We start from the raw sequence: 22,255 nt of genomic DNA on the forward strand, positions 1-22,255 counted from the left end.
ATCTATGTTTCTGATTGACCCCATTCTTAAGCTGAGATAGACAGCATCCAACAATGGATCACCACAGAGAATTATCTTTATTTTCAGCAATATGGCCTTAACTCCTTAAAAGAAAAAGATAAACAAATGCAAGAGCTGAGAATTATGTCACTTCTGTATCCATTTCAAGGTGTAAAAGAAATGGGAACGATTCCAAGTGAGGGGGAACACAACAATGTGTATACTACTGTACTTCAATTTGGAGGACATATCACTCTTCCCATCACAACCTTCAAGAACTTTGTATCGCGGACTGAAGCAATGATGGTCAATGGATGAAAAGGAATAATGCTCATAATTGTCACACAGGAGGGTCGACCTTGCCACAGAGTACCAAGGAAACTAATCAAAAACAACTGAAGGATTGAACAAAAACCCTTCTTGGAATAGAGTGGACTTATTTTTTTCTCATTTTATTCCCTTCCTCATATCAACGTGTAGAAGGAAAGAAAACAATGCTTGAAAAAGAAGAAGAAAAGGTGTGGGTTTGGGTTTGATGTTGGAGGGGATGGGGGAGACCAGGACTCATTTTTTATAAGCAGACCAGCCTGAATGCCTTTTAGTTGCTTCAGGCAGACTATCTTTTGTAAATTAAACATGACATCTGTAACATTTAGTGTGTATTATATGGACATCAACCTAACTTTGAAATGCAATGAGACGGAGGCGGTTCCCGATCATCGTATTTTTACTATGCGTGTGTGTTTCTCTACGTATGTATGAATGTGCGTTTGTGTAGATGATGGCTGGAGGGGTGAAACAAGGGGGAAATGACAGGGGGAAACATGGCCAGATCTACATGCATTTTGAAGCTTTCACTCCTGCAAATGCTTCCTCAGTATTTCTCATTCTACCCCTATTCCTGACCAAGAGAATTGAATGTGCTCTAAACCAATGAAGTTTACTCAACAGGTCTTTATTTAAGATTGTTAACAATTCATAAATTTGGCTTAGACGTTGCTTGTCCATATACAAAAAAAAAAGGTATCTGAGACATGGGTGGTGGACAAGTCAAACATTCATATTGGTTTCATTCTGAATGTATCAGTAAAGAATAAAGAAATAACCGTTTTGGTTTATGAAATTGAGATTTCACGGATCACCCGAAAAACGTTTGAATTGTATTTGACATTTTGAATACCTTGGCATTTCATTTTTACATGAAATCAGTATTCCAAATGCCTTTATTTTTAACCTCTGCCTTTTGTGTAATAATGGCTCAGCCCAGAGTTAACCAAATACTAGTTTCATACATGAATGTCTAACTGACCTGTCTTACAAAATTTGATGAATACACAAAAAGTGGAAATTTACAGTCACTATTTGTCTTCAATCTCAAAATGCAGCTTTTATGTTTCGAAATGAATTCTCTGTATACTTTTAATCTGACTTGATGTCAAAACTAAAACTAAAATCAAAACTCAACCTGCAGTCAAACAGTACAAAACTAGAGGCTTGAATTTACCAAAGCTCATCTACTGAACACTGAGAATCATGGAGGCAAATCAGAAGGCGTGGTTTCCTTTTTTTCTGTATAATAAAACTAAAAACTAAAGAAAATAATGGTTGAGCTGTTAAGCATGTCTCTGGCCATTTATGATTTTGTTGTTGATTTTGTTAAGAAAAATAAATCTTCTTTGAAAATTATTATGATTTACGTTGGCAGTTGTCTGATCTGCAAGCCTTGTGTAATAAAACTGACTAAAAGAACAAGTACAGCATATAACATTTACTGGGGAAAAAAGGCAGTACTGTGAGGCATTATCATGTATAGTTTTCGGGTTTATTTTAAAGAAAGGCCAATTTTCCACAAATCAAAACATAATGAAATGTGCCTTTTATTCAGAGTGAAAGGCAGTGTTTGGTGGGTATTATCAGTGTGGATGGAACATACAGGCTACAGTATGTATATTATTAGACCAATGCAGACGGCTTGATTGATAAATACATTTGTCATATAAAACTAACAATTCACAATCACAAGGACACATATATAGCGATGACAAATTCCTGTTAAATAAATAACAGGAATTTAGATAAATTCTTAATTGTATATGGTAGTATGGATTTCCCTATATTCAAAATCTTAATGCAATGAAAGTGTTCCGTTCAGTGATGGAACTGTTTGGCCATTCCGTTTTCACAGTGGGAAACATCTTTCAGGATAAAATGGTAATCAGGGATTCAGTGTTTTTTTTTGTTTGTTTTTTTAAATAGGACTTGTTTAAGTTAGTAGATTTAGCATAAACCTACAGATCATACACACACAAAGAAATGGGACTTATTCCCATTGTGGTTCTCTCTCAAACAAGGTAGGTGGCAACCCACATACAGTATGTGGCAGTCATAGCTGTAATAAATAAATAATGAAAACCAATTTTCATCTCAAAGAAATACACAAGTGCATTTTACAAGAAAAAGGCCTTATCTTATTTAGGGATCTTATCCATCAGCAAAGAACAGTCTTTTTCCAAGCTGTTCTATTGTAACATAAAAGATCCCTTACCAAGAACACTTGTTAAACTGTGAAATTTGAGTTGAACAAAGAAATGTGCCTGTGCTATTAGTCCTGGGAAAGAGCTGATGTGACATACATACTGTACGTCTTTGGCTGCAGTGTTAAAGAAAAAGAGTGAAAAAATGTCGCTGCCGGCTTATTGGGAGAAACTATAATTTAAGGATGTGACACTGCAATACATAGTAACTGGTCAAATGAGCCAGACATTGGCCTGTATTCCATTCATCAAATTGTGTTTTCCTGCTTTATACTTTGGTTATTGAAAAATAGCAGATATACAAGCTTGCAGCGTGGCTCTCCGTGCCAAAAAGAATCGTTAAAGTAATAATGTGTGATAATGCGTTCCAGGTCTTGATAGGAAACCCCTGATCCTCTCAATACAACAAGATAATCAGCAAGGAAACTGCTAGCCTGGCATGGCCAGTCTAATAATGATTCACTGCGTACAGTAGATGTTAGTCTGGAACTTCTGTGTGGAAGATTCATTTCTAAGGGGCGGTTAAAAAAAGATTCAAACGTCACAGCAAAAAAATAAATGTCCCACTTTGAATAGTGGGCTTTGCTTGGTCACCCACAACTCTAGGGACAAGCGAAATGTGATTCAAACTGAGGAGTGCCAGACCATTTATTTATTTTTTTGTTATAGCTGTGGCAGATTTGTCTGGTTTACAGGCTAGGAAACAGCTAACCAGGCTTCCCTTAAGTCACTTGCTAATGTTCAGATGGACTAGATTCCGTGTGTTGGGAATGGGACTCTGTGAACTAGAGCAGACAGTCTGGATTCACAGCACTGTGACCCAGAGATGACAGCACAAAGCAGTTAACCACTTAAAAGCCCCATTTTGTTTTTTCATTCGTCATACAACAGTGTCATTCTGGAATAGTGGGGGGGAAAAAAAGCTAATTTCATTATTAGTCTTTCAAAACACCTTCACCTATGGCTTGCCCAAAATAGGGATACCAGGTTGAAAGTGGTTATGGCCTGCTTACAGGAACTTCCGTGAGACATGAGTAGGCCTAGCTCAGGGGTAGAGAAACTGGTATTAGAGCACGAAGGGTATAAATCCCGAAGGGTTCCCAGTTCGAATCCGGGCTCCCCCTGTGTTAATGTCGAAGGGTCCTTGGGCAAGACTCTGAACCCCTAATTGCCTCCGGTGAGTAGGTTGGTGCCTTGCATGGTTTCCTCCGCCACCGGTGTATGAATGTGTGCGTGAATGGGTGAATGTAATGCACAATCTATGTAAAGCGCTTTGGATTAAAAGCGCTATATAAATGCACCATTTACCATTTACCTATATAGTGGATAAGATAGGTTCCAATGCAACAACTAAAGAGCTGTACTTAATCTCCTGAGCCAGTAAGCACCATCCGTGTGGTTTTATCCAAGTAAGTCAAAGTTAAGTAGAGGGTAAGACAAAAAGTGTTAACAGAGGAATGCTAGTGTCCAGTGGAGTGATCATAATAAACTGATGTTTCATTATAGCAGTATATGAACATATATTCTTCACACTAGGAGAATTTTTCGGTTATTGCAATGGAAATAAGTCCTTTCAATGCTGTGGTGGATGACATATCCATTCAACAGCTCCATCTAGTGGTACAGTCCACTAAAAAAACAATAATGTGAGCAGGATTTATGTTTCCATGTGGACAGGACACTATAAACCTATGGTATGAAAATAACAGCTATATAACAATTTACATTTATTTGAGGTGATAATGTCGCTTAAAGAAATTACAGTTAATCTCTTCATAGCCATTTATTTACAATGTTTGCAAGGCCATAGCAATACATAAAAAAACACCTACTGTATCTCAAAATATAACAGGCAAGGCCCACAATGATATTGTACAGAGACTGTGGTATGTTAACGAAAGGATTAAAGAATACCATTATTTCTTCCTTAATGATAAAATTTCTATTCTATCATTTCAACAATGGTTACCCCTCCCCCAATCTGGGAAATACTTTTTTTGGAGCTCTGAATCCGTCTTGAGAGATTACCCTCCCCTAATTACCTCAATTCTTAATTGAGTGCTAACTAATGAAAACACCCTAAAGTGTGTATGTGTTCCAATAAAACCGGTTTCAATTTCAAAGAGATAGCATGGATTTTGCACACTTTCAAAGGCATAAAACAAAAAGTAGTTTTAAAAAGCATTGACAAAACAGATTTACCTAAAAGGTACATTGATATGTTTTCCCCTATGACACATTTATAATGCAGGGTGAGCTCTACATACGTACAAAGGAACCCCATTAATCTGAACATCACCTACATTCAAACCTTTAAGTAGAAGTGGGCATTTCAGAAGTTTTTTGCAATTTCAGAAGATTAAAAAAAAGAAAAATAAAAAAAAAGAAAAAAAAAAAGAAAGGAAAACAGGACGGATCATTTAATTTAGAAGGACAAATCACTGACATCTGGTGATAACTTGTTCACAATCCAATACAAATGTTAGCTCAAAGATTAAAATGTTACATGTTTAGAAAATGGGTTTCTAACCTCAATCTTAAAATAGCTGGCCAACAATGGAACACGAGTCATGATAAAAATAAAACGGACTAAATTCCTTATAAAATAGGTGACAATTGGTGAAATGAAATTCTATTCAATTCCCATTTCAAGCGGTACCCCAAAAGTAAGAGACAAATCTCCCTTAATCTCAACCAAATCCTAGAACGAAGGAGCTGCTCAACTGACAGTGGATGACAATGTTAACAAGCATACATTTGGCTCAGAACTGTTAAAACAATTCAATAGAATAATTTTAATGCAAATTCTGTGAGTGCAAACAGTTCATTTCTTGCATATTATGATCACAGATTCAGGTCTTGGTTGCTGCAGGTTTTAGTTATGAGAAAGTATTCACAAATAGTCAACCAATAAATCTAGGGTGTATTTCCTCGTTCAATATTAAAAAATAAAATATTTATACAAAAATGTGAAAAACTATCTACATTTACAGACAGCAAATACGGTTCTTTTCCAGTTTCGCATTCACGGAGGAGTTTCTCTTTAGAAAAGGTACTTCCTGCATGTGTCCGAGCCGCACCTGCACTCCACTCGAATGCGCTTTTTAGGAGAGCTCGGTAGTCCCGCTAAACTGAAACTGGAGTCCATTCTGGTACTCTCTGTGTCAACTGGATCAACTGGAAACATAAAAGTCATATTGCTCAATTTCTAGCATGTATTATCATCATTGTGAAATCAACAAATTGTCTGAAACTGTCACAAATGATTGAAATTCTATATAAATTCGGTCCGTTAATTACTTAATTACAATAACAAGGAATTGAATGATTATTGTTAACAGTTGTGTTTGGAATATCAACCAACCCAAAAATATTGACTATGGCAGCCATTTTGCACTTGTGTGTGAATATTGTAAATTATTCAGGTTTATATGCATTCAGGCCAAGCCTTAAATCTTGATAGTCTGACTTAGGGTTAGGCACAGTTTTACTGAGGTTAGGATTAGAATGGGTTAGAATAGTTTGACTAGTCCGTCAACAGCTGACTACAAACACCATACCACGGCTTCAAAGAACAATTACCCCTTCATCAATGACAAGTCAAGCTACAAGATATATCAGAATGATATAATCTTTTTACAGAGCGGTTGGTAAAATGCCCGTCAGAATAAAGACACTTACTTTGCATCTTGTAGTCAAAGGTGAGCTCCTCTCCTGCCCGAATTGGCCGTGTTGAAAACAACGCTATTCTTGGGATCCTCTCATCAATGTTGTCTATAAAAACATTGTATACCTGCAAGTTGGGGTTGCACTGCAAAAGAGAGAATGAAACCAATCAATGACTTGCACATCAAAACGTTCCATCTCAAGATGGGCAGAGACACCATGGTATCGCACTGATCACTGAACTGCAGGACACTCACACTATGGTTGACAAAATGTGAGATGTTGCCTTGATGTGCAGCGTCCACTGTGTAGACGTCTTCCACATAGTCCAGGTCAAACAAGTATGTAGAACCCTGGCGATCATACTGATGACCCCTCCTCTCAGCTTCATCCGTTGTGATGATCTGTCAGTGGCATGACAAGGTAGGTACAGGACTTATTGACAGTTGAGTTATTGGGGGGGGGAGCAGTTCTGCAGGATCATTTCAGGAAAGCAATGTAGAAAATTTCAAAATGGTTATACTCTTATGCTGTGAAATAGAAAATAAACTATGCTACACAAATTCTATCACATTGTACATGCAACAAAACAGAAGTAAGATCTTTATCTTCCAATATCAATAGTTTCCAGTTAATCATTGGCTGAATGCAACAATTACTCACTGCCGCTGGGTAGGATCATTCCGGTGTCACTACGTGTCATCTATATACGTATTATTTTTCATATTGTAGTGAGTAAGTAACCTAAGGAGCCGACGATTCCCGAGCCATCTGATGCTAGTAAATCCAACCCTTGATGCTGCCCGAGTACCAAGCAGGGAGACATTGGCCAATGGGTACCATTTCTTTTGTCTTTGGTATGACTCTGACAGGGATTGAACCCAGACCTCCCAATCTCATGTATACTGTATAGTATACCATGTCGATTTTTCCTTAAAAACGTTAAGGTTGCTCCTTCCTAAAATCCTTTCATGTTGAAAAGTTGGCATGTTAGGCATTGGTAATACTCGCTACCCCTGTGAAAAAATTATTATGTTATTATTTTAACAAAGAAATCCTGTATTACTCTTCTAAAGGTCATTAAAATTTGCACTTCAATGTCAAATATCTTGCTAGAATGCTTCTAGCTTGCCAAAAGAAATGACCCTCCAGTTTTTCTGTAAATATAATTGTACTGTCCCTAGTATTGATGGTTTCTTCACTTTCTTGTATAGTATTGTATGTTTTTACATGTCTTGGTTAATTGAATACACAGGAACACAATGGAAACAAGCCTTCGGGGCTTTTTGCGTTATCCTTTTAGCATAATTGTACTGTACCAATGTACTTTTTGCAAACTATTAATAAAGTAATCAAATCAATCAAGGTGGAATTAGCTGCAAAACACTATTTCAAGAGACTTTCTGTGTATGTGTACTCCAGGCTCAATAACATGAGTGAGTAGCAGTTCAAGCTGAAAACATGAGAAATCTAAAAAATAATTTAATGACAAATGGTCAGGATTTGAGCACAATATATGGCCACAATTGTAAATGATTGAACATTGACACATACTGACACCGGAATGGTCGTTAGTATTTAAAACATACCCAGGCCAAGACCCTGTCTATGAGGTACTGGTTCAACCAGAACCCTGTTTTCAAACAGAACTTTAACTCAGTTAAACGTACCTCTCCTACATACTCCATGACGAAGACGTTCTTCCTAATGTGCTGCAGGGTGCGCACGCCCCAGCCCCGTCCATTTTCAGTCTTAAAGATGCAAAGGTCGAACTGGATGCCATGCTGCACAACTCGGTTGGGACAGTCAGGGCCGCAGCAGCAACAGGAGTTACACTCGTAGATGGGCTCGCCCGGCCGAATCCGCACCTGTCCCCGGTCGCTGTAGGCCATGCGGTGCTGGGCAGCACCTGGGCAGCAGCCGTTAACAGGATGCTCCAAACAGTTCTTACATTCACAGCCTACCGACATCTCGTTCAGCACGATGCCCTGGCCTACCTTGCAGTTGTTGATGTAGTTGAAGTCCCTGGGTGGGCCCTCAAAGTCCACCTCATTCAGGACAAAGATCCGGCCTGGATGGTTGCGGGTCTTATTCAGGTGCTCCTCCCAACGCCGGAGATTCAAGCGATGTTTGGCTTTTTGGGTGAGGAACAAAGAAATGCCCTTGTCCAGTCTTTTAGGGATGACGCGTTTCTTTTGGCGTCTCAGCTCCTGCTCCAGGTCCTGGTGAAACTCCTTGATCAACTTGGCGCATTTGAGGTTCCTCTTGGGTTCCCAGGAGTTATCAGATTCTGGGTAGCCCCTCCATTTGACCATGTACAGTTCCTCATCCTGTAGCCATCAAAACACATTGTTCAGAGCAAACATTAAAAAAGGGACATGGTCTATTTTGGGCTTTAGTTTTAATTCGTTTTTAAGTTTTTTGTTGTTGTTTTACTTAGGTTTAATTTTAGTTATTTCTTGTTAAATCTTTCAACATTGTATTCGTTTTTTGGATAGTTTCAGTTTACATCCCGAACAGCCCGAAACTGACTTGCATGAATCAAAGGGTTAAAGAAATGGTTACTAAAGACGAATAGTCATTCAAGCAAGATACTAGTATTTTTCACACCACTTGTACCATAAGAGAAAGCTGTATGCCAGTCTGTCCATAAATACAGTATACCGGTAGTCAAAAAGAAACCCTCTCAATCAACAATTAAGACTACAATTGTTTATATCTACAGAGACCCTTCCTTCTGCCCGAGTCATCTTATTTTATATTATTTGGGATGTTTCTAGGCAACAAACTATGGATGGTAGGTATGCATTTAGCCAGTAAGGAGAGACATGGAATGTTTATCAACTGCAAAAAGACAAACCCTACTCAGTAGTCATTATACCTTTAAAAAGAAAGAAAAGGGAAAAAAGAAAGAAAAGGAAAATCACTGTACAAATGTATCATGTTAATGTTAATAGTTGACAACTCACCGTCACCTTGTCCTTCTTGTAGTCACAGAGGAATTGAACTTCATAGTCGTCTATGTTGTTCTTGTTCACCTTTAATTCTTTGCAGTGTACCCTCTCACGGCGACAGACAGCCTCAAGGTCGTCCCAGGAAAGCTTGCAAGGCACGCTACAACCTGCAACAACACGTCTATTAAGGCCAGACCACTCGAATGCAACTAGTCGCAACTTCTTGCAACAAAACAGTTTTAAGGCCAGTCCACACCAATGCAACTCCTTGCAACTGCTATTGGGGATAATGGTTGCAAGTAGCTCCATATTGCAACAAGGAGTTGTTGCATTGGTGTGGACTGACCTTTAGATCAGTGGTTCTCAACCTTTTCAGGCCCCCAAGATAATCATATTTTAACTACCCCCCCCCCCCCCCAACCCACCCTGACGAGCACTATTGAGGCATAACAATTTGTATAATATGGTTCTATTGTGAAAATAGCAGATCTACATGCTCACAATGCCTTGCAACCCTTGAGCAAATAGATCAGCTATTTTCACAATTTCTGCCTCTAATATCTGACAATCTGGCCAATGTTAAATTTGTCATCTTAGAGCCGAGGTATTGAAAAGTCCTTAAATTGTCACTTTAAAATGTGCAGATAACCTCTATACAGTACACTTAAATGTTGTTGGTTTGTTTACTGTTGAGTGAGAAAACAATGTTGCACATTAAGTTAATCATCTGGGGACCCCCCAAAATAATTTGGGTTCCGACCAACAGGTTTAGAACCATCGCTTTAGATCAACTAATGCAAGGAACACTACTACCTGCAATAACACAAATGTTTAGATGCAATTAATGTAAGGATCACTACTGACTGCTATAACATCCGTTTAATCAAATTAATGCAAGGAACACTACTACCTGTGATAACACATCTGTTTAGTTGTTAAAACGAATGCATGGCACATAAACTGCAAAAACTAGTGTGTTTAGATCTAATGCATGGAACACTACAACCTGTAATAACATGTCTCTCTACTAGTGTTTCACAAAGTGGGGTTCAGGGATCCTCCACGTTCCTCGAGGGAGTTCTAAACGGACCCTTGCCGTTTCTGTTAACTCTGAGTGTAAATGGACTCTCTGAGTGTAAATGGACTCGCTGAGTTCAGTGGGCCCTTGAAATTCGAGAACCACTGCATTAGATTTGCCTCGGATCAAGACTATGCATTATCGGCCTGACTTTCGTCAAATGCGATGACACACGTCTATGATTATTCTTGATCCAAGACTAGCATTAGATCAACTATAACTTCAAAGCTGAAATGTTTTAGAAACTAATGCATGGGGCACTACAACCTGCGATTCCACGTTTGCAAATAGATCAAATAATTCATGGAACAAGTCCAGAAGTAGCAACAAGACTGTTAGATCAGCTGTTGAGATCAGAAACTAATGTAGCGACTTGAGATATGGGGGTTACACAGACGGTGGTGGCCTATCAATTTCCGTGACTACGCCATTCGAGTCCTCGCTGTCAATAGCCGATCATATCTCACGATCCTCATGTTTCAGCGCTACCGCTGTCAAGTAAATTGCAAATAAACAAGTTTCAAAACCAAACCACATCTCTCCAAGCGGCAAAACAAACCACCCAGCTAAGTATCCTCCTCTCACGTTGTGCAACAAGCCAGCCAGAGACACCGCGTAAAGGTCACATAATTCGATAGGCCACAAATTGTAATGTAACGTCGGTTTTTTAAAACGTTTGCGTTCGGAGAAGAATCAATTATAAAGAACTGACAGGTAGCGGACATGATAAAAGAAGACATGACAGTCTTCTATGAGGGCTAGTATATAAATAGACCTGACGTTACACAACGAAGCGCCATGTTTGCGCTGTGTGTGGACTTGTTACAACTTGGCGCCTGAACTTAGCCGCTAAAGTTAGCGGCACAGCATTTAGCCGCCAGTGGTGAGAAGAGTACTCAATGTTTTACTCAAGTAAAAGTATCAATACTGCTAATAGAAGTACTCCGTTACAAGTAAAAGCCCGGCATTCTATCTAGTATTGTATTGGTATCAAAATGTACTTAAAAGTACCAAAAGTTAAAAGTACTTATTAAGTAGAAGGTGGAAATAGCCAAAGTTTAAGGGCTGAAGTTGTGTATGTTTTGTGAGCTAAATCTACAACGTACCTAGTATCTGAAGTGGTCAAATAATAGTAATGGATCAAAAGTACAATATTTGCCTCTGTGATAATTAGTGAGGTAGTATTAAAAGTAGTAGCCTACTGGAAATTGGAAATGCTCTAGCAAAGTGCAAATGCACAGTACTAAAGTAAATGTACTTAGTTACTTTACACCACTAACGACCATACATTCTAGATCAAACTCAGAACTCACAGACACACACACACACACACACACACACACACACACACAAACGCAAAAGACACCACTTCAATAAGAGACAGTACCGGTATTAAACCCACGGTGTAAAAGCGGAACAACACAAAACCATCACAACAACGAGCAGTCTTTCTGCGCGCCCTCTGTCTGTCTGTTGTTGCTTCTTCCTCCTCCATAAAGTCACCATGTTGACCCACCCCGCCATCATTGCTCACTAATAACCCTGCGATCACTTCAACACAGCCGTTTGCTCGCGGCCTTTAAGAGGCCAAAGGCAAACAGACGACAAGATGCACAAAGCTGAACACGAATTCGATTATTTGTTGTCCGAAAAGCTTTACCTTTCAAATATTCCGCCATCTTCCCGCACAGCCGCCAAAACACTACAACAAGTTACATTGGGGAAGAAAGAGGGTCCTCAATGCAGACGCAGCGGTTCCAGCAGACTGGTTGGATGGCCGTGGACTGCATGCCTTCCTATTGGTGGAGACGCGTTCACGTCAAGAAACTAGAGACACGGCGGCTTCCTGGTGAAAGGTGAAAATGAAACGCGTTGTTTTTCTTAAGTCGTTTCAATTCAATTCAAAGGAGCTAATGATTGTGTCAATGATGTGATAAACACCATGTCAGATAACTGGAGGTTTATGTGCGAATACGTTAACATGTCGATGTCGGGAAAGCCTAGTTTCGATTCGGTCGGATTTACTACTGTTTTTTTTTTTTTTTGCTGCTTCTCGGTGACCAAATCCGGTCTACAGCCCGCCTACCCACTGTAGACTCCTTTTAACAGCCTACACGACTGGTTCCCAAACAACAGGTCGGGACCCATTTGTGGGTCATGGACACATTTTTATGGGCCCCTTTATTTTTTGGTTAACTACAACTACTTTATTATTAAAAAACATTTCCAAAAAGCAAACATTTGAATGAATTAAAAACAAATTTCACAGATTTCATGAAGAAATAAAAGAAAATCTAAGAAATTCCAATTAGAAAACAAATGTTTAAGAAGAAGTGAAAATAGCCGATCTACAAGCTCACAACATGGCGCGAAGCAATGCGTTGTGAGCTTGTAGATCTGATATTTTTACTAGTTTGGGTCAACAATTTCTTTTTTGGGTCTAATAGCTAAAATGTTTGGGAACCACTGGCCTAGGCCTAGTCTCGCATGAAAAGACTGTTGACTTGACTCCCACAATTTACAAATGCTTCATTCAGAGATTGTGTCTGGCAGCGGCTAGACTAAATTGCTGTCCATACTTCGACCGAAAAACCGAAGATTAGACCGAATGAGAGTTCGGAAATTTGCACGTCGGAAAACACAACTCGTCGAACATTTTGGTCGACGTATAGACAGGCCTTAACACCTCACACACACACTCGCCACACACACCATTTCCATACCCGCTATTAGGCTAGGTAGGCGGGCTGTAGATCGGATACGGTCACCGAGCAGAAGAAACAACAGTAGGCCTACACTCATAGGGAAAGGCAACCTGGGAACTTCTTTGTAAGACAAAAAAAAAAAAACATTTTAAGTGAGCGGTGGATGTGAGTGAGAGGAATGTGTGCGTGTTTGCGTGTGTGTGCCTGGCTGTGAGTGTGTGTAGAAGTTCATTTCATGAAGCCATGGGTTCTCATAACTTCTCAAACTGCCGTATACCACAACCCCATATTGCTGTTTGCAACTGTGTCTGTCTAAGAGCATTGTGTGTGTGTGTGTGTGTGTGTGTGTGTGTGTGTGTGTGTGTGTGTGTGTGTGTGTGTGTGTGTGTGTGTGATTGAGTGCGTGTGGGGGGAGGAGAGTTGGAATTTGTGTGTGTGTGTGTGTGTGTGTGTGTGTCTGTGTGTGTGTGTGTGTGTGTGTGTGACTCAACAGCGCCACTTGGTCACCCAGGCTTGCCACTGGTCACCCAGCAGTATTACAGCTTATACTACATACATGCCGGTAGTTACAAAATACACACAGTCATGCATTGGAGACGGTGTGACCACCGCTCAAAAAAAAAAAAAAGGGGGGGGGGGGGAATTGGGGGGTTTGGGAAGGTGACAAAAAAGCCCATTACTTGAGAAGACTCACTCCTTTCTTCATGCCCCATTAACATCACAAAATAATCAGAATGTAATTCACCTAAAAGACATACTGAAATATTGTCCTGTAAATTAGACAGGCGCAGTGTCTATTTTTAAAACTTTTTTAGGCTATATAATACAATGGCTTGAGGAATTGTCGCTTCGATGTTTTACATTTTTCATTTTGCTTGTTTGCTGTTCTTAGGTATGTTTTTTTTTTTTTTTCTTTTTTTAAGATGCTTCTCCTTCATTCACGTTTGGTGAATGTAGCCATGGTCAGGAAAAGTTGATGTCTTCAGGCGGTAACCACCGTTCATCAGTTCGACCCTGACCGCTACACCCTCCTGATGGCGGGTCGGCAGTGGTGGCTAAATCACTGCCCATCTCCTCCTCCTGGCCAAGGTTAAACTCCTCTCTCCTGCTCTATAATCAACAAGAGGCTCCTCTGGGGAGGTATTGGGTGGGCCCCTCCTGAGGTCTTGCATAGTGAAGAAGGCACTTTGTAAACTTGTTTTTGAAATGTTTTGAAAAGTATCGTGCCAATAGAGCTAAGCTCAATTGGCAGACCTGTTGTGGCCGGGTCTTGTCTGGGGCACTACATCCATTAGGATCTTTGAGATTCTGGTTCTGCAGCACCAGAAGCCCCTGGTGACTCCCTGGAACCCCTGCAGTTTGCATTGAAAGATGCCTTCATCTATACAGTACACGCACCTTCATCTGCCTTCATCTATACCCTCCTTTGAGAGATGGTAAGTCTGTACTAACCATAACATAAAAAAATATGTATGGGGTCCCTGGCACAAAATCTCAAATGAGGGTCAGCTGCCTATTATATCATATACAGTATCATATCATTTTTGGGGCCTTGACATGAAAATGTTTGAGGACCACTGCTTATTAGTCTGCGATTGACAATCACAAAATCCAATCATTCAAAAATGATCGTATTTGCAAAAGCCGTTGCTCCCATTATGGGCTGTGGTCGCCCATAACGGACAATATTGAGATAAAAATAACAACAAAAAAATGTAAGAAAGCGTTTTAGTCCGTAATTCTCCTTTAAGACAGGAATAAACATGGCAATTCTGAGATATAAATCATATATTTGACAAATTGGCAACTTTACAAAAATAAAAAATAAAAGAAAAATGCTTGATTCCAATTTCTGAATGCATGATCTACGGAAAGCACTGAGGATGCTTTCAAACCAAAAACACAGGTAACCAGGAGGTACCAGTGTAAAATAAAAAACAAAACAAAAAAACACTCCATCAGATCAAAGTAATTGAGGAATCTATTAATTCAAGTAACAGGAGCCTCCCCTGTCTCTAAAAGGTCGGGACACTATTTTAATTTGATCCACAGAGGAGAGAGAACTCACACAGGAAATTGCAAGCAATAAAACAAAAAACATGAGCAGGCAACATTGGAACTGGAACACTATTGAAGCTGATAAATGGGTTCTCTCCTGATTGGATAAAATTGATATCCTGACCTGAAAATCTATTTTCTGTTTACTAAAGAGTTGTTACTGAACAAATACTCTCTAGTCTGTATATGATTATTGATTACTAATTAGAATATAGAACAAAAAAACATTAATTATTTAATACATTTACATCACCTTTAAGCTTCTGCTCTTCAGTGAGGAATGTTTTAGCCAGCCCCTTTTCTCCAAGCAGTTCATTGCTCTCCTCATGCCAGCTGTGCTCCAAGCTTCTACTCTGCAGAGGAACCTTCTCAGCCCTCTAGAACCACTAGAAGGTGTAAGGCAAGACAGGGCAAGTTTATTTGTATAGCATGTTTAAACAAGGCAATTCAAAGTATTTTACATACATTGAGGTACTAAGATAGACATTATAAAGGGACATTTGGGAATACATAAAAAAACAAAAAAGTTAAAATAAGATAGTATAAGATTACAGTGTAAATAAATGTTTTCAGAAGCCCTGAAAGGAAATACCTACTGTATAACCTCTAGAATAGACAGATCAGGGGATAATTGTTTGGCTCGCCAAACACTCGCATGCTGCGCTGATTACAAAGCTCCTCCTCCTCATGGATAATTGAAGCCGACTTCAGTGAGTAAGTACTAGCCTAGCTGTCTCCCTCCTGTAAAGCTGACTACAGAGAAAACACATAAGAAGGCATCCCACTTCAACGAAAAGAGGGTGGAATTTTAAGAGAGCGCAGGACCTCAGCATTCTGCTGAAAATATTTCTAAACGCAAGAGTACAGAGGGTACACAGGGTACTCTGACAATGGCATGCATTAATGCATGGCTTACATGCCCCACCTGGTTATGCAATACCTGTTGTACCCATCGTCAGTTGTACCCAACTTGCATCATTTCCGACCTTTGAACATAGTTCTATGATGCGTTCTCATCTGGCCTTTTAAGTACAGCACTGCATTTCATGGTAACAGGGTCTGCAATGAGCTGCACCTCAACTACAGAGAAGAGTGAAATGACCTGACAAACTGAGGGTTTCTGTGGGTCCTCTTCTGATGCCCAGACCAGTGTCAGCTCTGATCTCCTTCCCACCTTGTGATGCTGGAACATTTCCAGGCCCGGCAGAGACTTGAGGTAGATGCGTTTCTGCACACCATAGCGGAGAACCATTATGTCAAAGGAATGGTCCAGTACTCCCATCACCATGGCCTCAGAGTCCAGAGGACCACACTCCTTGACTAACACTCCAAAGAACAGCTCTGTGCTGAGGTCCTGGGCTCTCTTAGAGGCCGCCCTCTTGTCGTTGCAATGGGATGCCTGCTTATGTATCTGCTCTCTAGTCAGCTTTACAGGAGGGCCACAACCCAGGGAGGCAGCCAGCAGCCTGTGTACAATGACATCTGCGTATCGGCGGATGGGTGAGGTGAAGTGAGTGTAGAACGGAACATTGAGGGCATAGTGCTTAAACCGAGACTCCTCCTGCTGAACACCAGTACAGAAGTACTCTGCCATTTGCATTGGTCTGGAACACATGTTGGTGAGGACCTCCTTCCTGGCGCTGGAATACTCATCATCACTGAATATGGCAAGGAGGCTACTATGCAGCGCTCCGGCAGAGGAGAAGTCGATGTCGAGGCCCATTTGATCACAGAACTCCTGCAACTCTGCCACCATTTTGGCCTGGGGTGGAGGGTGGCATCTGAGCAGGGCCAGCTCTGGGAAGGAGCGGTAGATCTGGTTGGCTGTGGATATATTGGCCAGTAACATGAACTCCTCCACCAGCTCGTTGCTGTCTCTGTACTGGTAAACATGGCAGCTCTGTGGCATCATGGTGTCTTCGTCTAGGGTGAATGAGAGCTTCAGCCTGTCCAATCGAAGCGCTCCTTCTTGGAAGCGCTGAGCTCTGAGGTTCTTGGCTATGGCGTGCAAGTTGAGCACAGCATGTTGGATCTCATCAATGTTGTGCTCAGGGGCCACAGGTGGAAGCTCCTCAGGGGAGAACAGTTTTTCAGGTGCCTCGATCATGCACTGCACGTGGTCGTAGCTCAGCTTCACGCAGGAGCGGATCACAGAGCGGTGAAAACTCTCGTTCAGTATCTTCCCCTGTGGTGTGATGGTCCAGATGACTGAGAATGTAAGTCTGTCGGTGAGCGGGTTCAGGCTGCACAGCTCCTCACACAGCAGCCTGGGTAACATGGGGATCACTTTTTGAACCATGTACACACTGGTGGCTCTCTGGCTGGCCATGCGGTCCAGAGCATTGCCCTCTTCCACAAAATAACTCACGTCAGCAATGTGGACTCCAACCTCAAAATTGCCATCTAAGAGAGGTTTACAAGACAAGGCATCATCCAGGTCTCTAGCTGTATCGGGGTCAATGGTGAATATACACTCATTCCTCAGGTCTCTCCTCTTGTGAAACTCCTCAGATGGGATGGTCCAGGGTAGATTCTTGGGGAGGAATTCCACCACGTCTTCTGAGAACTCTGAGAAATCAACATCATACTCTGTCAGGATTCCCTCTGTCTCTGGTTCGATGTCTCCGGCCGGCCCCAATGTATTTGCAAGACGGCCTTCTGCAAAGAAACTGTCAGCCGGCCAGTTGGTGATACGACAGATGAACAAGGTGTTGGCGTAGTCACTGGGGCGAGAATTGAAGTCGGCGGGGCAGTCGGCAAGGGGAACATTGATCCGTGGCACCCGGTGGTCCACAGGGCAGAACATAGTGAAGAACTTGTTATTGTTGTTGTAGTTGAATTTGAGGAAACCTGTGGCGGCTCTGGAGTGTTTCTGCTCAACAATGTACACCACATTGGCGGTCCTTTGCAGTATTTCTTTACTGAGTCTTGGGGCAGAAGGGTCAAGGGTCTCAAATTCAATGTCATCTGTCCTCACAACCTTCCACTTGGACTGTGGAAGCACCTGCACCACTACTATGTCCCCATTGAGTGCTCTGTTACGAGCTAAGATCCCATCCAGAAATATATCGCGGGTGCCATCGGGAGATGGAATGAAAGCCTCCTGGTACCTCCTGGGGTTGATTCTTAATGGTCCCTGAATTAGCTGTCCACTCTTTAGGCCCTGGTTAACTTCCTCAGGGTTCATGTAAGATTCAAAGATTTGCTTCCTTGACCATTGCCCCCCCATACTATTATTACTATAGTCAGTATGGAAATAAGGGGCGTGGACAGCTTGCTGCTGCTGCATGTTGTTGGCATTGACTGCAGCTCTCATCACCCCGTCCCTTCTGTTCTCCTCATGATGCTTTGGCCCGTTCTTCTTCTTCGCCTTTCTCTTCTCTTGTTCCTGGCCGCTGCCGCTGATTTTCTTGGCCCATGCGTTGCTTTGGTAGGCACCATCCCTCGTATAGTCTCTGTGGAGGTCTTTGTTCCTCCTCTGCTGCGGCCTCTGGTGCTGTTGGGAGTCTCTTGTTTTGGGAGGGCGGGATTCCCCCAGATACTCCACGTCTCCATATTGACGACCAGTGATGGCGGATCTCCTCTCTCGTCGCTGCTTGTTACCAGACACACCCTGATGCTTCCTGTCACAGTCATTTCGGTCGCTATTGATCTTCTCCGTGCACGAAGTCAGTGAGCTGTTCTCTCCTCCTTTGCTGCAGTTCATGGAGACGGAGAAATCATTTGAGTCTGAGATGTCGATTGAAGGATGGCCACCCTTCCGTTGAGTTATGTCGAGTCTGTCAGTGTAGGTTTCAGGTGCGGTGCTCAGTCTGTTTTCTTCCCCCTGTGATGACAACCCTTGTGCATACTGCTCCACGTATGTCTTGAACTTTATGCCGTGGTGCTTGCTTAAGAGCCTGGCATATTGGTCTTTCTGAGTGGTGGAATTATATTGGTCCTTCGGAGTAGTGGCAGAGTTATTCTGGCCACGGTTAGCCTCCCGATTACGGTTACCCCACTTAATTTTCTTAGCCATGAAGATATTCACATTCAGTAGTGATGATGACCTCCACACCTCTATGGTGTGCACACGTTGTGAATCTCTCTTGGCTGGCTCCCTTTCTCTTTAGCCTGAACTCTGTCTCTATTATCTATATATATATATTATATTCTATACCTCTATATATATTCTACACCTCTATATATATTCTATGCCTCTATATATTATCCGCTATCTTTACTATCCATCTCATCATCTCACTAAGCCTCTACATATATCTCTGTTTATATAGAGTCTTTGATCTGATCTGGTCTTGTTTGTGATTTGTGGTCTGACATCACAGACAAACACAAACAGAACACAAAACTGTTGCCTTGCTGCATAATGTACCCTTGCTGCATAATGTACCTAACAATGGTGATTATTTTAGCCGAACAATGAGTTTTCCTGAATTAGGCCGATGCCCATTCAAACGAATGCCTCTCTGGTTATACAATACCCGTTGTACCTGTCTGTCTGTGTCCCTTTTATGCCCATACTGTATATGGAGACCTCTATAGCTGTCTTTCTTTGTACCTTTCATGCCCATATATGGAGATCACTTGTGTCATCAATGTGATACTGATATCGTTTGGACGGTTCACAGATTCCCTTGGTTCCTCTGCAATAATTAAGCATGCCGAGTTTGAAGTCGATCGGTCTGACTATTCTCAAGATACACAGGGGAGACACAGTACACGCTTGCAATTGTTCTAATGCTAACTGCAAGCTAGCGCTACCAAGTGGTTCTGTTCTCTGCCGTTCTCTCTTCTACCAAAATAAAAAGCGTAGGTCTTTACACAATGTAAGATTATGTGCATTCTTCTGCAATAGTCAGACCAGACCTAGTTCTGGCCTATTCATTTAAAAGGCCTGCCTCACATACCTGGCCTCGATACCGGTATTGATGTGATATTACATATGTAAGGCCCTGTTCAGATTGGCAGCCCAAATATGAATTCCTGTCCAAATTAGAGTCTGGTTGGTTTTATGTAGTCCATTTTTTTTCTCCTAAAATGTTTATCCCACAATTCTGTAACCCATTTTCACCCAGTGCCAATTGCCTAAGCTGTAATCCTGGGCGCTGCTCTTTCTCTGCCAACCAGGGGAGAGCCCCGAGCTGAGCTCATGCTTCTTTCAGTGCATGAGGAGTGAGCGGGCCACTTCTTATCATCTGACAGGGGGGAGCTTCACCAGTTGGATGTAGCGAGTGGAAGGAACACGTTATTCCAACCAGTTCCTTTCCCCTTCATCAGCTGCCCCGGCTGGCCATGGGGAGGAATTATAGAGACCAGGATTGCTGCATGTTTTTTGTGAGGGTACCTAGGGGATACGGGGAGAACATGCAAACTCCACACTGAAAGGCCCTTTCGCCAACCCCACCTAGGGTGTGGGCGCTGATGACACGGAGGAGAGAACACACCCCCAGCTCAATGGGTGCATTATGTCTGTTTTGTTGTTTGTCAGAAACATTTTGTGATAATGCCCCAGTAGGCTACTTACCAGCATGATAATTGAAAAGGGAAATATCTCAAACGTTGAAGTGATCTATAATGGCTGACTGAATTGGCTCTTTTCAGTTGTATAGTGATAGGGAGGTTATAGGTTGGTATTTCTTTTATGCAAGATGATATTAGGAAATAGTGAATGTTCTGTACAAATGGTGCCTTCTGCCATGGCAAAGCACATGAAGGAAACATGGATAGCACTTTATAATAACTTACACTATTAAGTGTTAAGAAGAATTATACTTAATTCATCATGAATTCATTGTATCGTTATAAAATCATTATTCATACATAAGTCTTAGTAAACAGTTATAAACATTCCATTCCCGATTGTGCTTAATCATTGTATTGACATTTTCTATATAATTTATAAATGCTATAAATAAGTCATAGCCATAGATAGTTAGTCCTCCTAACTTTAGATGAGCTCACACACAATACTTTTAGAAGAGTTTGAGTGCTTGACCATCCCTTTTGTGAAAAGGGGCCCAAAAAACAAATCCATTATGTAATAGAGTTGTTATGTGTGTGTGCGTGCGTGTGTACAACTAATTCCATAACAGGTTTTAAAACTAATAAGGAATAATAATCAGTTCACTACCTAGTGAAATACTGGTGGCTCTCACCAACAACAGAAAAATAATTATAATTATCTAAATACTCTGGTACTATATTTTTTATGATTCTGAAAGTAAGCACTTATCTTGTATTTGTAACACTTTATATTTGACACAAATCTCAAAGTGCTAATGTGCAATACAACAAGTCAACTACCAGTAAACTGCAGACAGAGTTCCACAAGGAAGCATACTAGGGCCTCTAATTGTTCCTAATATATGTCAACGACATGTCATCTGCTTGTGACAATCTGTTCCTGGATGACTCTGCTCTCCTTGTCTCAGGCAGTGATAAATTGCAGGTTGAAACGGCCCTCAGCTGGGAACTAAATAAGATCTGCACCTGGCTCAATGACAACAAACTATCAATACACCTGGGTAAAACCGAATCCATCCTCTTTGGGTCAATTCGTCATAACCTCAGCAAAATCGATAAATTCACAATCAAAGTGGGTGATACTGTAATAGCCTACCTACCTTAAAATCAAAGCTCCAAACAGCCCAAAACAAACTGATTAGGGTCCTGCCTTGGCCTTCCTTCTCGGGCTCACCTTACCGCTTATCACTATATAAGCGTGAGGTGATAGCTCACGGTAGCTGACAGAGTACAGCATCTTGCAATGGGCCTGGTGTACAAGATACACTAGAACACTAAGATACCCATGTACCTGACAAAATACGGTACTTCCTAAACGTCAAGGATGTCCACAATTACAACACCAGAGGCAGCTCCACAAATCACGTTCAACCCAGATTTTACTCTAAAAAAGGTTCGAATTCGTTCTCCTGCTATACCACTAACATGTGGGACACCCTACCGAAAGTCGGTCTGAAGTCACTTACAGGCGGCTGCTACTCGAAACCTGTAATAGACTAAGCCCATACTTACCTCCCCTTTTCCACTGTAAATATCTTTTACTGTTTGTCTTTTTTCTTTTGCTATTGATGATGTCCTCTTCAGTATGTGTTCTATCCGTCTGTCATTCATTTTAGTTGACCTTGTACCAGTGAACTGTACTGTCATGGAACCTTTCCTATGCAAACTTCTAATAACGTCTTCAATAAATCAATCAAAACTACCAAGAAAGTTTGCTAAAGCCAATTAGGCCTGATG

At 41.3% G+C, this 22,255-nt stretch overlaps 2 protein-coding genes across 2 annotated transcripts; both read right to left on the minus strand.

The window, feature by feature from the left end:
* Positions 1 to 4,436: 4,436 nt before the first annotated feature.
* LOC308292024 (histone-lysine N-methyltransferase SUV39H1-like) lies at positions 4,437 to 12,004 on the minus strand. The gene is made up of 6 exons (XM_080734229.1): positions 11,893 to 12,004; positions 9,170 to 9,321; positions 7,871 to 8,530; positions 6,458 to 6,604; positions 6,216 to 6,345; positions 4,437 to 5,711 (listed from the first exon to the last, which is right to left on the minus strand). The coding sequence occupies exons 1-6, from the start codon at positions 11,909 to 11,911 to the stop codon at positions 5,578 to 5,580; spliced, it is 1,242 nt and encodes a 413-aa protein (XP_080590355.1). The 5' UTR covers positions 11,912 to 12,004; the 3' UTR covers positions 4,437 to 5,577.
* Positions 12,005 to 15,995: 3,991 nt separating this feature from the next.
* On the minus strand, positions 15,996 to 19,013 carry LOC308290880 (DIS3-like exonuclease 2; the record flags this gene model as incomplete). The annotated part of the gene is made up of 1 exon (XM_080732794.1): positions 15,996 to 19,013. One exon carries the CDS (start codon positions 19,011 to 19,013, stop codon positions 15,996 to 15,998), a length of 3,018 nt encoding a protein of 1,005 aa, XP_080588920.1.
* Between the last annotated feature and the right edge of the window lie 3,242 nt (positions 19,014 to 22,255).

This window comes from Nannobrachium achirus, assembly GCF_963921795.1.
Source record: "Nannobrachium achirus genome assembly, chromosome: 9".
Taxonomy (NCBI): Eukaryota; Metazoa; Chordata; class Actinopteri; order Myctophiformes; family Myctophidae; genus Nannobrachium; species Nannobrachium achirus.

Coding starts and splice junctions, on each gene's coding strand:
- LOC308292024 (XM_080734229.1), bottom strand. Junction 6,605..7,870: donor TCATGGAGTATGTAGGAGAG/GTACGTTTAACT, acceptor TGCCACTGACAG/ATCATCACAACGGATGAAGC. Junction 6,346..6,457: donor CACATTTTGTCAACCATAGT/GTGAGTGTCCTG, acceptor TCTCTTTTGCAG/TGCAACCCCAACTTGCAGGT.